General features: G+C 40.0%; 1 protein-coding gene across 1 annotated transcript; it reads right to left on the bottom strand.

The window, feature by feature from the left end:
* Positions 1-1,635: 1,635 nt before the first annotated feature.
* srp9 (signal recognition particle 9) lies at positions 1,636-13,409 on the bottom strand. Its single transcript, XM_061925291.2, has 3 exons — positions 13,216-13,409; positions 13,030-13,098; positions 1,636-2,139 (listed from the first exon to the last, which is right to left on the bottom strand). The coding sequence occupies exons 1-3, from the start codon at positions 13,285-13,287 to the stop codon at positions 2,020-2,022; spliced, it is 261 nt and encodes an 86-aa protein (XP_061781275.1). The 5' UTR covers positions 13,288-13,409; the 3' UTR covers positions 1,636-2,019.
* Between the last annotated feature and the right edge of the window lie 1,566 nt (positions 13,410-14,975).

The following is a 14,975-nucleotide window of genomic DNA, read 5'->3' as shown; positions in this document are numbered from 1 at the left end:
TATCGATTCGATTCTTTGTGCAAATATAAACCTGCCTGACAACATTTTTTAAAGTTGTGTATTTTCAAATACCATATTTAGCTAAAAAAAAAAAAAAAAAAAAAGACTGTAAAGTGGAAGAAAAAAAAGAGCAAAAATAATAAATCGGACTATAAGATTTTTTTTAACTAACAATAATATGCTTAGTCACCTACATCTTTAAACATTTGTAGCATTTTTTTAAATGAAAAAATATGAAAATAGCCCCCTCATACTTGCCTGATTCAAAATTCAAATAAAATATTAAAAAAAAAAAAAGAAAAAAAAAAAGTAAAAAATAGTAATGTGCGATACCACCGATTTTTAGGCTAGTACATAAATATGGCTACCAAAAGTGGTGAAACTTGCCAAGGGACATGTAAGCAAATATTAACATTGCTGTATGTATACTTTTGACCCTCACATTTTCAGTAGAGCCATAATAAATTCATAAAAGAAGCAAACTTCATGAATGTTTTTTGTATGTGCTCCAATCACTCTCACAAAAAAATACCGTATTTTACGCACTATAAGGCGCACCTAAAAACCACAAATTTTCTCAAAAGCTGACAGTGCGCCTTATAACCCGGTGCGCTTTATATATGGATTAATATTAAGATTCATTTTCATAAAGTTTCGGTCTCGCAACTACGGTAAACAGCCGCCATCTTTTTTCCCCGTAGAACAGGAAGCGCTTCTTCTTCTACGCAAGCAACCGCCAAGGTAAGCACCCGCCCCCATAGAAGAGGAAGCGCTTCTTCTTCTACTGTACGCAACCACCCGCCCACGTAGAAGGAGAAAAAGCGCGCGGATATTACGTTTCATTTCCTTTGTGTGTTTACATCTGTAAAGACCACAAAATGGCTCCTACTAAGCGACAGGGATCCGGTTCATGAAAAGACGCAATCTCTCCATCCGCACACGGACTACTATTTCACAGCAACTGATATTCCTGTGAACCGCACTGTGGATACAACGGGAGCACGTACGGTGAATATTCGCACCACAGGGAATGAGAAGTCATCCTTCACTGTGGTTCTAGCTTGCCATGCTAATGGCCAGAAACTTCCACCCATGGTGATATTCAAAAGGAAGACCTTGCCAAAAGAGACCTTTCCAGCCGGCGTCATCATAAAAGCTAACTCGAAGGGATGGATGAAGAAAAGATGAGCGAGTGGTTAAGGTAAGTTTAAGTTTACGCGAAGAGGCCGGGTGGCTTTTTTCACGCAGCTCTGTCCATGTTGATATACGACTCCATGCGCGCCCACATCACGCTGGTTTTAATATATTATTAAAGTTTGACTGACCTATCTGACTGTTTTTTTGACATTCCTTTAGCGCAGTTAGATGCGGCTTACAACACGGGGCGGCTTATAGGTGGACAAAGTTTTGAAATATGCCGTTCATTGAAGGCGCGGCTTATAACCCAGGGCGCCTTATGGTGCGGAAAATACGGTAAGAGTTGTAGAAATGATTGTAAAGTCAAGACAGCCATGACATGATGTTCTTTACAAGTGTACGTACACTTTTGACCAGGACTTGTTCCAATGATGGCTCTATAAATAAAAGAATAAAAAAAGAAGGGTGTGTTTTATACAAAACAAATTGCAGTGGAAGTAGTGTGAGTAAATATTTATTGAAGATGTAACAACTAAAGTTGTGAAGCTGTTAGAAGGTCCTGCTTCAAGTTATGTACAACATGTCCAGAGCAGCAAAATAAACGACTTCAGCTCACATCAACATGAAAAAAAAATGGAGGTCTTTAAAAGAAAAACAGCAGCACATTTGTCCATCTTCCCTCGGAGCGTGTGCTGATGAATTAACACAATCACAGACGTGATGTCAAACAGGATTAAAAAAAAAAAACCTCCTGAGAATGAAGAATATAAATACCACATCTCTGACTGTGTTAAAGCATTCCTTCTTTACATCTTCCCTCGCTTCTGTGCTCCCAGCAACCACCTCGACTCTAGTCCTCTCCCGCGCTCTTTGAAGACCGCTTCAGTCCGTCTCCATGGCGCCGCTGTGCGTCTCCTTTGACACCATGAGTCTCATCAGTTTCCCGTGGAGCTTCTCGATCTTCTTCACGTCCTGGGCCTGGTCCGTCTTGTACTGCAAACACTGCATGCGTGAAGACACAAGGTCATGCCTTTGTTGGCTAAACCCATCTTTTTAGTGGCGGCGGCGTCGTCGTCACGTCGTGGTTTTACTAGCATGTTGGGCAGCGCACACACACAGAGTACTTACAAGCAGACACAGTGTGTAAACAGAAAAGGGAGAATGGACGCATTTTGGTGTAAAAAGTAAAAATAAAGATGAAGTTATAACAGGGATGATGTTCGAAACTGGTTCTCCCGGTTGTTCAATAAGAAAATAATCGATTCCATGGACTCCATCCATCCATCCATCCATCCATCCATCTTCTTCCGCTTGTCCGAGGTCGGGTCGCCGGGAAGCCCAGACTTCCCTCTCCCCAGCCACTTCGTCCAGCTCCTCCCGGGGGACCCCGAGGCGTTCCCAGGCCAGCCGGGAGACATAGTCTTCCCAACGTGTCCTGGGTCTTCCCCGCGGCCTCCTACCGTTCGGACGTGCCCTAAACACCTCCCTAGGGAGGCGTTCGGGTGGCATCCTGACCAGATGCCCGAACCACCTCATCTGGCTCCTCTCCATGTGGAGGAGCAGCGGCTTTACTTTGAGCTCCTCCCGGATGACAGAGCTTCTCACCCTATCTCTAAGGGAGAGCCCCGCCACCCGGCGGAGGAAACTCATTTGGGCCGCTTGTACCCGTGATCTTGTCCTTTCGGTCATGACCCAAAGCTCATGACCATAGGTGAGGATGGGAACGTAGATCGACCGGTAAATTGAGAGCTTTGCCTTCCGGCTCAGCTCCTTCTTCACCACAACGGATCGATACAGCGTCCGCATTACTGAAGACGCCGCACCGATCCGCCTGTCGATCTCACCATCCACTCTTCCCCACTCGTGAACAAGACTCCGAGGTACTTGAACTCCTCCACTTGGGGCAAGATCTCCTCCCCAACCCGGAGATGGCACTCCACCCTTTTCCGGGAGAGAACCATGGACTCGGACTTGGAGGTGCTGATTCTCATCCCAGTCGCTTCACACTCGGCTGCGAACCGATCCAGCGAGAGCTGAAGATCCTGGCCAGATGAAGCCATCAGGACCACATCATCTGCAAAAAGCAGAGACCTAATCCTGCAGCCACCAAACCAGATCCCCTCAACGCCTTGACTGCGCCTAGAAATTCTGTCCATAAAAGTTATGAACAGAATGGGTGACAAAGGGCAGCCTTGGCGGAGTCCAACCCTCACTGGAAACGTGTCCGACTTACTACCGGCAATGCGGACCAAGCTCTGGCACTGATCATACAGGGAGCGGACTGCCACAATCAGACAGTCCGAAACCCCATACTCTCTGAGCACTCCCCACAGGACTTCCCGAGGGACACGGTCAAATGCCTTCTCCAAGTCCACAAAACACATGTAGACTGGTTGGGCAAACTCCCATGCACCCTCAAGGACCCTGCCGAGAGTATAGAGCTGGTCCACAGTTCCACGACCAGGACGAAAACCACACTGTTCCTCCTGAATCCGAGGTTCGACTATCCGGCGTAGCCTCCTCTCCAGTACACCTGAATAGACCTTACCGGGAAGGCTGAGGAGTGTGATCCCACGATAGTTAGAACACACCCTCCGGTTCCCCTTCTTAAAGAGAGGAACCACCACCCCGGTCTGCCAATCCAGTGGTACCGCCCCCGATGTCCATGGACTCAAATCCCTTTTTGAGAACCGGTTCCCGTTATCAAGGCCACTATAGTATAAAGGGGGACCACTAGTTGTTGATAAACAAGCAATTATTTTAATAATTAAATATGGTCATTTTAAATGAATTATTATGATAATTTAAAATCAGTTATTTCAAAAATGTTTATTTTAATGTAGAATTCTATGGCTGGATGTAATAAGGAGTCAGGAAAAAATACAAATAAAAATACAATTAATTTGGATGTTTTTAGCAAAATATAGTAAACATGTATTTAGTTTTTTGTTTTTTTTTAGTTAATAAATATATTTATTTTTAGGTAAGATAAACATAATAATACAATTTATCTCTAGTCTGGATGATTTAGTTCTTGTCACCCTGTTGTCCTCCCGTCATGAAAAAAAGGATGTCCTCACTTGGCTCAAAAAAGGTTGAAAAACACTGGTCTATTGAGCTGCATCTTTTTATAATTTTGTTGTTGCTAGATGATTTAGGGACGTATTAATTTTTGCGCTTTGGTGTAGTCTAATATTTTTAAATGACGTTACTTAGAGTATATATTATCAAAATATTCTTAATTAAAATATTTTTAAATGTGCGTTTTTTTGCGTCTTGAGCGGAGTAATTCCAGCTTCTCACAAATAAGCACAACTTCGGCGTTAAAAAAATAAAAATAAAAAGTGGTTTCAATTAAGATGCACTGCAAAATTTAGGAGCTTCATAACATGAATGTGCAGTAAACGAGAGTGTCTTCGTGGTGATGCCCATATAGTAAACGCTAGTGTTGTAACGATACCAATATTTTGGTACCGGTTCCGGTACTAAAATTATTTCGGTAGTTTTCGGTACTTTTGTAAATAAAGGGGACCACTATATATACTATCAAGGCCACTATAGTAAAGAAAAAGAGTTGGTTCTTTATTCGAATCCCTGGGAAGAATCCAGTAAATGCCCTGTGGGACGGCAATGTTATGCCCATTTGATTGTAGACTCTTACTGACACCTTGTGGCGATATGAAAATACTACACGTCATTAGTTTGGGCACTTCCGGGTTGGCGACGTTTGCTCAGTTCATGAGACAATTGAGAAGTAGACAAGTTGTGTTAGCTCTTACAAGCCTTGGAAAAGATAGGTCTGTAAGTAAACTGTTTAACTTGTTTATGTAACTCAATATTAAGGTGAAAAGTGGTTAAATTTGATACTAAGACGTTTATTGAAAGACGATTTTTGTGCACTGTTTCAATGGATGTTTTGAGGACCTGCCAGTCGTGTATTTCTACCATCGAAATAGTTTCAACACTTAAGAAGTATTTGTTTGATGATAGTACTGTATATTTATGTGAAGCTAATATTTATATATTGTGTATTACATTTCAGTATGTTCATTGAATTACATAGCTTATACATTTGTCATTGTGTGTATTTCAGTTTAAAAAATAAAAAAAAATTAAAGCTGCAAGCAGCGTTGGTCGGGCCCGCATATTTGGCAGGTGCTAGTCCTAAGTGTCCCAATACTTTTGTCCGGTGGTAGTCATAAGTGTCCCAATACTTTTGTCTAGTGTACCTACCTTGTCTGCATTGTGTGGGCACGCTGGTGCTTCCTGCTTTTAAGCAGCCATCTTAAAAAAAACAGCAGCGCAGCGGTTCTTTGAAGGGTCATAAAATCAAAACCGGAGCAGTTAGAAAAACGCTGTTCTGTTATTTTATACACAAGGGTTCAATCTCTCTCCTGTGTTAGTTTGAAGCCGAAACGACAAACGCGCTCAGAGGAGATAGTTTTTGAAGGAAGGTGACCGGTTTTTACAAAAATGTTGTTTTGAAGGGGGAATAGCAAACTTCCTGTTGATTTTTGCTGGGGGTTGTCAATTTATGAAATGTAGGTCTAAGTGAGACCTATGTAGAGGTTTTTGTTTCATGTCTCTCCGACCTTCCCAGTGGGAGTTACAGGCAGTTTTGTCATTTTTTCTTCCGAGGAGCAGTTTTTTCTCCGTTTTATTCAAAAATTGCTCTAGAGCGCAATTTTGAGATTTGGGGTTAGGTTTTTTTATTAGATCGCAATTTTTGCCAGTCCTGATGTGTGCGTTCAGTTCAGTGGTGAGTTTTGAAGCATGTTAAGGGGGTCAAATTACAGCTCAAAGAGGCAAAAGTGACTGTTTTTGGTACTTTTTTGTCTTGAAGGGGGAATTGCCAACTTCCTGTTGATTTTTGCCCGAGGATGTACAATTATGAAAGGTAGGTGTAAGTCACACCTACATAGAGGTTTTTGTTTCATGTCTCTCCGACCTTCCTAGTGGGAGTTACAGGCAGTCTAGTTTTTTTTTTCCTAGGAGGCGCTAGAGCGCAATTTTGAGTTTTGTGGTTCGTTTTTTTTTTTTTACAAAGGCAATTTTCGCAGGTCCTGATGTGTGGGTAAACTATGGTGAGTTTTGAAGCATGTTAAGTGGGTCAAATTACAGTTTATTGTGGGTGCGGAAGAATAATAAAACCTTACAAATTCAATAGGTCCTTATGTCCCATTGCATAAGGACTCCCTGTGGGAGTCCTTATGCAATGGGCCATGCGGGCCCTAATAACAGCCCAGTGCAAGACAAAAGTAAAGATAGGAAAAGACAAAGCAAGATCAACAACAATAAAGAGCCTAAATGGATTCATCTGCTTTGGAACTTTATTAGACGTCTTGGATTGTTTGTTAACTGTCTGCGTAGTTAGTATGTTCCAATAGCAGCAGAAGTGCACTTTTTGGAGAGCTGTGTTATTTTCAGTTTTGTGCCCAAGGGACTGATTTTATTTAACACTATATTATTATTTATACACCTATAGTGATCACAGAGACAGGTTGTTTTTGTGTTACTGTATATATTTGTTTTTCTGAAAAATCCCACTTAATATACTTTGGGTAACAACAGTCAATATTTATTTATTTAGGGCCCGCATGGCCCATTGTAAAAGGAATCCCGAAGGGAGTCCTTTTACAATGGGACAGAGGACCCTATTGTTTTTTGAACGTTTATTAGGGCCCGCATGGCCCATTGTATAAGGACTCCCAAAGGGAGTCCTTATGCAATGGGACATAAGGACCTATTAAATTTGTAAGGTTTTATTATTATTCTTTCTTATTCCGCAGCTTTGCGCGGTACTTTGACCCTCTTAACATGCTTCAAAACTCACCAAATTTGACGCACACATAAATAAACTCGAACAAAACTCTTTGGTAAAAACACCAAACCCCAAAACTCAAAATTGCACTCTAGCACCCCCTACAAAGTAAACTTTTTCTAACTCCCAGTACGAATGTCGTAGAGACATGAAACAAAAACCTCTATGTAGGTCTCACTTAGACTTAAATTTTATTAATTTATTTCCCCGGCCAAAAATCTACAGGAAGTTTGCTATTCCCCCTTCAACACTAAATTTTAGTAAAATCAGTCACTTTTGCCTCTTTGAATTTGACCCCCTTAACACGCTTCAAAACTGACCAAACTGAACGCACACACCAGGACTGGCAAAAATTGTGATCTAATAAAAAAACCTAACCCCAAATTTAAAAATTGCGCTCTAGAGCAATTTTTGAATAAAACGGAGAAAAAACTGCTCCTCGGAAGAAAAAAATGACAAAACTGCCTGTAACTCCCACTGGGAAGGTCGGAGAGACATGAAACAAAATCCTCTCCGTAGGTCTCACTTAGACCTACATTTCATAAATTGACAACACCCAGCAAAAATCTACAAGAAGCTTGCTATTCCCCCTTCAACACAACATTTTTGTAAAAACCGGTCACCTTTCTTCAAACATTATCTCCTCTAAACGTGTTTGTCGTTTCGGCTTCAAACTAACACAGGAGAGAGATTGAACCCTTCTAATTGAAAGTTGGCGAAAGAGTTTTAATAACTGCTCCGGTTTTGATTTTATGACCCTTCAAAGAGCCGCTGCGCTGATGCTGCTGTTTTTTCTAGAAGGCTGCTTAAAAGCAGGGCGCACCAGCGTGCCCACACAATGCAGACAAGGTAGGTACACTAAACAAAAGTATTGGGACAATTCGGACTAAAAGTAGACAAAAGTATTGGGACACTTATGATGAAAACTGAACAAAAGTATTGGGACACTAAGGACTACCACTGGACACACGTATGGGGACACCTACACTGGACAAAAGTATTGGGACACTTAGGACTACAACTTGCCAAAATTATTGGGACTCTTGGGACTAAAACTGGACAAAAGTATTGGGACACTTAGGACTAGCACCTGCCAAATACGCGGGCCCGACCAATGCTGCTTGCAGCTTTAATTATTATTATTATTCTTCTGCAACTTTGCGCTGTAATTTGACCCCTTTAACATGCTTCAAAACTCACCAAATTTGACACACACATCAGTAATTTCTGGCAAAACTTTTTAGTCAAAAAACCAACCCCCAAAACTCAAAATTGCGCTCTAGCGCCCCCTAGAAAAAAAAAACTAGACTGCCTGTAACTCCCACCGGGAAAGTCGGAGAGACATGAAACAAAAACCTCTATGTAGGTCTGACTCAGACCTAGTTTTCATAATAGTACATCCTCAGGCAAAAACAACAGGAAGTTGGCAATTCCCCCTTCAAGACAAAAAAGTACTAAAAACAGTCACTTTTGCCTCTTTGAGCTGTAATTTGACCCCCTTGACATGCTTCAAAACTCACATCAGGACTGGCTAAAATTGTGATCTAATGAAAAAAACCTAACCCCAAATCTCAAAATTGTGCTCTACCGCAATTTTTTTTATGAAACACAGAAAAAACTGCTCCTCGGAAGACAAAAATGACAAAACTGCCTGTAACTCCCACTGGGAAAGTCGGAGAGACATGAAACAAAAACCTCTATGTAGGTCTCACTTAGACCTACATTTCATAGATTGACAACCCTCAGCAAAAATCAACAGGAAGTTTGCAATTTCCCCTTCAAAACCACATTTTTTTATAAACCGGTCACTTCTCTTCAAACATTATCTCCTCTGAGCGCGTTTGTCGTTTCAGCTTCAAACTAACAGGAGAGAGATTGAACCCTTCCAAATAAAAGTTATCGAAATAATTATTCTAACTGCTCCGGTTTTGATTTTATGAGCCTTCAAAGAACCGCTGCGCTGCTGTTTTCTCAAGATGGCTGCTTAAAAGCAGGAAGCACCAGCGTGCCCACACAATGCAGACAAGGTAGGTACACTAGACAAAAGTCTTGGGACACTTCAGACTAAAAGTAGACAAAAGTATTGGGACACTTATGACTACCACTTTACAAAAGTATTGGGACACTTGGGACTACAACTTGACAAAAGTATTGGGACACTTATGACTACCACTGAACAAAAGTATTGGGCAACTGGACAAAAGTATTGGGACACTTACACTGGCCAAAAGTATTGGGACACTTATGACTACCACTTTACAAAAGTATTGGGACACTTGGGACTACAACTTGACAAAAGTATTGGGACACTTATGACTACCACTGAACAAAAGTATTGGGCAACTGGACAAAAGTATTGGGACACTTACACTGGCCAAAAGTATTGGGACACTTATGACTACCACTTTACAAAAGTATTGGGACACTTGGGACTACAACTTGACAAAAGTATTGGGACACTTATGACTACCACTGAACAAAAGTATTGGGCAACTGGACAAAAGTATTGGGACACTTACACTGGACAAAAGTATTGGGACACTTGGGACTACAACTTGACAAAAGTATTGGGACACTTATGACTACCACTGAACAAAAGTGTTGGGACACTTACACTGGACAAAAGTTTTGGGACACTTCTCAAACTTGACAAACAGTATTGGGACACTTAGGATTAGCACCTGCCAAATATGCAGGCCCGACCAATGCTGCTTGCAGCTTTAATTTATTTTTATTTTTTCTTATAAAATAAAAGTGAGCTTTTGTTAACTCATCTGGATTCGATAAGAGAATCGATAAGGAATCGGTTCGATAAGAGGATTCGATAATGGGCTTGAACTCGATAATTTCTTATCAAACATGATCCCTACACCCAAATAAGTTTTTCAACTTGTCCATGTAAAACAATTCATGGTAAACTTGTAAACTGTTAGCATGCAAACGTTAGCATGCTAACATTTAAGTGCTAACTTTTTTATTTTTTGCTAAATTTATTTTTTTCCCCTCTAATTCCCCAGCCATACACATTGGAGTCATATAACTTGGTATGTGACACTTGTTAACTATTAGCATGCTAACTGATAGCATGCTAGCAAGCTAACTTAGGCTTGCTAACTTTTACGTCTATTTTTAATTTTTTTTTTCTATTTCCGCAGCCATACACCTTAGAGTCATATAACTTGGTATGTGACACTTGTTAACTGTTAGCATGCTAACTGATAGCATGCTAGCAAGCTAACTTAGGCTTGCTAACGTTTACATCTATTTTTAATTTTTTTTTTCTATTTCCGCAGCCATACACCTTTGAGTCGTATAACTTGGTATGTGACACTTGTTAACTATTAGCATGCTAGCAAGCTAACTTAGGCTTGCTAACTTTTACGTCTATTTTTACACTTTTTTTTTTCTATTTCCGCAGCCATACACCTTTGAGTCGTATAACTTTGTATGTGACACTTGTTAACTATTAGCATGCTAACTGATAGCATGCTAGCAAGCTAACTTAGGCTTGCTAACTTTTACGTCTATTTTTAATTTTTTTGTTTCTATTTCCGCAGCCATACACCTTTGAGTCGTATAACTTGGCATGTGACACTTGTTAACTATTAGCATGCTAACTGATAGCATGCTAGCAAGCTAACTTATTTTTATTTTTTCTATTTCCGCAGCCATACACCTTTGAGTCGTATAACTTGGTATGTGACACTTGTTAACTGTTAGCATGCTAACTGATAGCATGCTAGCAAGCTAACTTAGGCTTGCTAACTTTTACGTCTATTTTTACTTTTTTTTTTTCTATTTCCGCAGCCATACACCTTTGAGTCGTATAACTTGGTATGTGACACTTGTTAACTATTAGCATGCTAACTGATAGCATGGTAGCAAGCTAACTTAGGCTTGCTAACTTTTACGTCTATTTTTACTTTTTTTTTTTCTATTTCCGCAGCCATACACCTTTGAGTCGTATAACTTGGTATGTGACACTTGTTAACTATTAGCATGCTAACTGATAGCATGCTAGCAAGCTAACTTAGGCTTGCTAACTTTTACGTCTATTTTTACACTTTTTTTTTTCTATTTCCGCAGCCATACACCTTTGAGTCGTATAACTTGGTATGTGACACTTGTTAACTATTAGCATGCTAACTGATAGCATGCTAGCAAGCTAACTTAGGCTTGCTAACTTTTACGTCTATTTTTAATTTTTTTTTTTCTATTTCCGCAGCCATACACCTTAGAGTCATATAACTTGGTATGTGACACTTGTTAACTGTTAGCATGCTAACTGATAGCATGCTAGCAAGCTAACTTAGGCTTGCTAACTTTTACGTCTATTTTTACTTCTTTTTTTTCTATTTCCGCAGCCATACACCTTTGAGTCGTATAACTTGGTATGTGACACTTGTTAACTATTAGCATGCTAACTGATAGCATGCTAGCAAGCTAACTTAGGCTTGCTAACTTTTACGTCTATTTTTACTTTTTTTTTCTTCTATTTCCGCAGCCATACACCTTTGAGTCATATAACTTGGTATGTGACACTTGTTAACTGTTAGCATGCTAACTGATAGCATGCTAGCAAGCTAACTTAGGCTTGCTAACTTTTACGTCTATTTTTACTTCTTTTTTTTTTCTATTTCCGCAGCCATACACCTTTGAGTCGTATAACTTGGTATGTGACACTTGTTAACTATTAGCATGCTAACTGATAGCATGCTAGCAAGCTAACTTAGGCTTGCTAACTTATACATCTATTTTTATTTTTATTTTTTCTATTTCCGCAGCCATACACCTTTGAGTCGTATAACTTGGTATGTGACACTTGTTAACTATTAGCATGCTAACTGATAGCATGCTAGCAAGCTAACTTAGGCTTGCTAACTTTTACGTCTATTTTTAAACTTTTTTTTTTTCTATTTCCGCAGCCATACACCTTTGAGTCGTATAACTTGGTATGTGACACTTGTTAACTATTAGCATGCTAACTGATAGCATGCTAGCAAGCTAACTTAAGGCTTGCTAACTTTTACTTCTATTTTTTATTTATTTATTTTTTTTCCGCAGCCATACACCTTTGAGTCGTATAACTTGGTATGTGACACTTGTTAACTGTTAGCATGCTAACTGATAGCATGCTAGCAAGCTAACTTAGGCTTGCTAACTTTTACGTCTATTTTTACACTTTTTTTTTTCTATTTTCCGCAGCCATACACCTTTGAGTCGTATAACTTGGTATGTGACACTTGTTAACTATTAGCATGCTAACTGATAGCATGCTAGCAAGCTAACTTAGGCTTGCTAACTTTTACGTCTATTTTTACTTTTTTTTTTCTATTTCCGCAGCCATACACCTTTGAGTCGTATAACTTGGTATGTGACACTTGTTAACTGTTAGCATGCTAACTGATAGCATGGTAGCAAGCTAACTTAGGCTTGCTAACTTTTACGTCTATTTTTACTTCTTTTTTTTCTATTTCCGCAGTTATACACCTTTGAGTCGTATAACTTGGTATGTGACACTTGTTAACTTTTAGCATGCTAACTGATAGCATGGTAGCAAGCTAACTTAGGCTTGCTAACTTTTACGTCTATTTTTAATTTTTTTTTTTCTATTTCCGCAGCCATACACCTTTGAGTCGTATAACTTGGTATGTGACACTTGTTAACTGTTAGCATGCTAACTGATAGCATGCTAGCAAGCTAACTTAGGCTTGCTAACTTTTACGTCAATTTTTACACTTTTTTTTCTTCTATTTCCGCAGCCATACACCTTTGAGTCGTATAACTTGGTATGTGACACTTGTTAACTATTAGCATGCTAACTGATAGCATGCTAGCAAGCTAACTTAGGCTTGCTAACTTTTACGTCTATTTTTACACTTTTTTTTTTCTATTTCCGCAGCCATACACCTTTGAGTCGTATAATTCGGTGTATAAATCATGCTGACTGTTATCATGCTATCGTTAGCACACATGCTAAGTGTTAGCATGGAATGTTCTAGTTGCTAATGAAAAGACATGGTAGAATATGACAGAATTAGTGGTTAATGACAGGTATTATTCCAACTTACCACAGCGTTGTCGGTGACTTTAATGCAAAGGTTGCCGTCACAGTGTCTGTACTTGAGCACCACTCTGGCCTTGGACGAAGAAACAAATAAAAGTTTTCATCAGAAATGAATTTTGCAGCTGGAAAACACGCGCTAACAAGCTAACATGTTAGCATGGTGAAGTCCTGTCTAACCATGTGTTTTTACCTTCATGGGCTCCGTCAGATACAGTTTTTCGGCCGCGCGGGCAAAGTCCTCCCAAGTTCGAAAGTAAGGCATTGTTGAAGTTTATTCCTAATGAGGTTAAATGAGTGAAATGATTCGTGGTGAAAAGGAGCGACGGCGAGGCTAACTTCAGAAGACCACATCAGCAGCAGTGATGAACCGACCAATCAGGAAAGGCCAGTCTTTGACGTCACAACTACGTCCGGGTCGGATTTTTCAAAACAAAAGTATGAAACAAAAAAAAAAAGCAAGAAATGCGGTAGAAAACAAATGAATGATATTGATTGAGAATGTTTTGTCTGGGGGACATGTTACACATGACTTTTTAAATCTGATCTGGAATGAATAAAATAGTCACATTCTTTAAACATGCTTACTATTGTAAATAATGTAAATAATTCAATGCATATAAAGTTAAAGTTAAAGTACCAATGATTGTCACACACACACTAGGTGTGGCGAAATTATTCTCTGCATTTGACCCATCACCCTTGATCACCCCCTGGGAGGTGAGGCTCTGATGATTAACTCATACTTGCCAACCTTGAGATCTCCGATTTCGGGAGGTGGGGGGTGGGGGCGTGGTCGGGGGTGGGGCGGGAGGTGGTTGGGGGCGTGGTTAAGAGGGGAGGAGTATATTGACAGCTACAATTCACCAAGTCAAGTATTTCATACATATATATATATATATATATATATATATATATATATATATATATATATATATATATATATATATATATATATATATATATATATGTATGTGTGGGGAAAAAAATCACAAGACTATTTCATCTCTACAGGCCCGTTTCATGAGGGGGTGTTCCCCTCAATCATCAGGAGATTTTAATGGGAGCATTCGCATACCATGGTTTATATAGGGCACAGAGTGGGTGGGTACAGGCTGGCGTAGGGGCGTGGTGATTGGCTCATGTGTTACCTAGGAGGTGTTTCCGTCTGTGGCGGCATGCTGTTACAATTTCGCTGCGCTTGTTGAGGGATGACAGGTCTGGACGGTAAATAATAAACAGTTTCTCTTTCAAGCATAGGTTGCATCTTTTATTACCACTATTGTAAGGTGTGCTGGATGCAAGAATTTGCCATGTTATTGAATATTCAACATTATTGTCTTTGAGGTCCCAAATGTGTTTGCTGAGTTCTGTGGTATTCCGCAAGTTTTGGTTCCTGAAAGAAGCCTTGTGATTGTTCCATCTGGTTTTGAATTCTCCCTCGGTTAATCCTACATATGTGTCGGATGTGTTAATGTCCTTGCGTATTACCTTAGATTGGTAGACAACTGATGTTTGTAAGCACCCCCGTTGAGAGGGCAATCAGGTTTCTTTCGACAGTTACAGCCTTTGTTGGTTTTGGAGTCGCTCTGTCCGGGGGCCGACGGCTCATTTGCAATTGTTTTGTTGTGGTTTGAGATGATTTGTCGTATATTGTTCATACAGCTGTAGCTCAATTTAATGTTGTTCTTGTTGAATACTTTTCTTAGGGTGTTGTCTTTGGGAAAGTGTTTGTCAATCAGAGTGAGGAATTTGTGTCCAATGTTAGTTGAGACGTTTTTGCTGTATGGGGGGTTGTACCAGATGATGTCGTTTCGTTTTCTGTTCTTTTTTGGCTGGTTTCCTGGCGTGGGTTCATAGGTGAGGGTGAAATTGTATCCGCTTTCATCAAGGGCTTTTTGGTACGGGGGGGTTGCTTGGTCAAATTCAGCTTTGCTAGATGATAGCATTGAT

The sequence above is a fragment of the Nerophis lumbriciformis genome, linkage group LG29 (genome assembly GCF_033978685.3).
Source record: "Nerophis lumbriciformis linkage group LG29, RoL_Nlum_v2.1, whole genome shotgun sequence".
Lineage (NCBI taxonomy): Eukaryota > Metazoa > Chordata > Actinopteri > Syngnathiformes > Syngnathidae > Nerophis > Nerophis lumbriciformis.
This window is presented reverse-complemented; position numbering and strand designations above follow the sequence as displayed.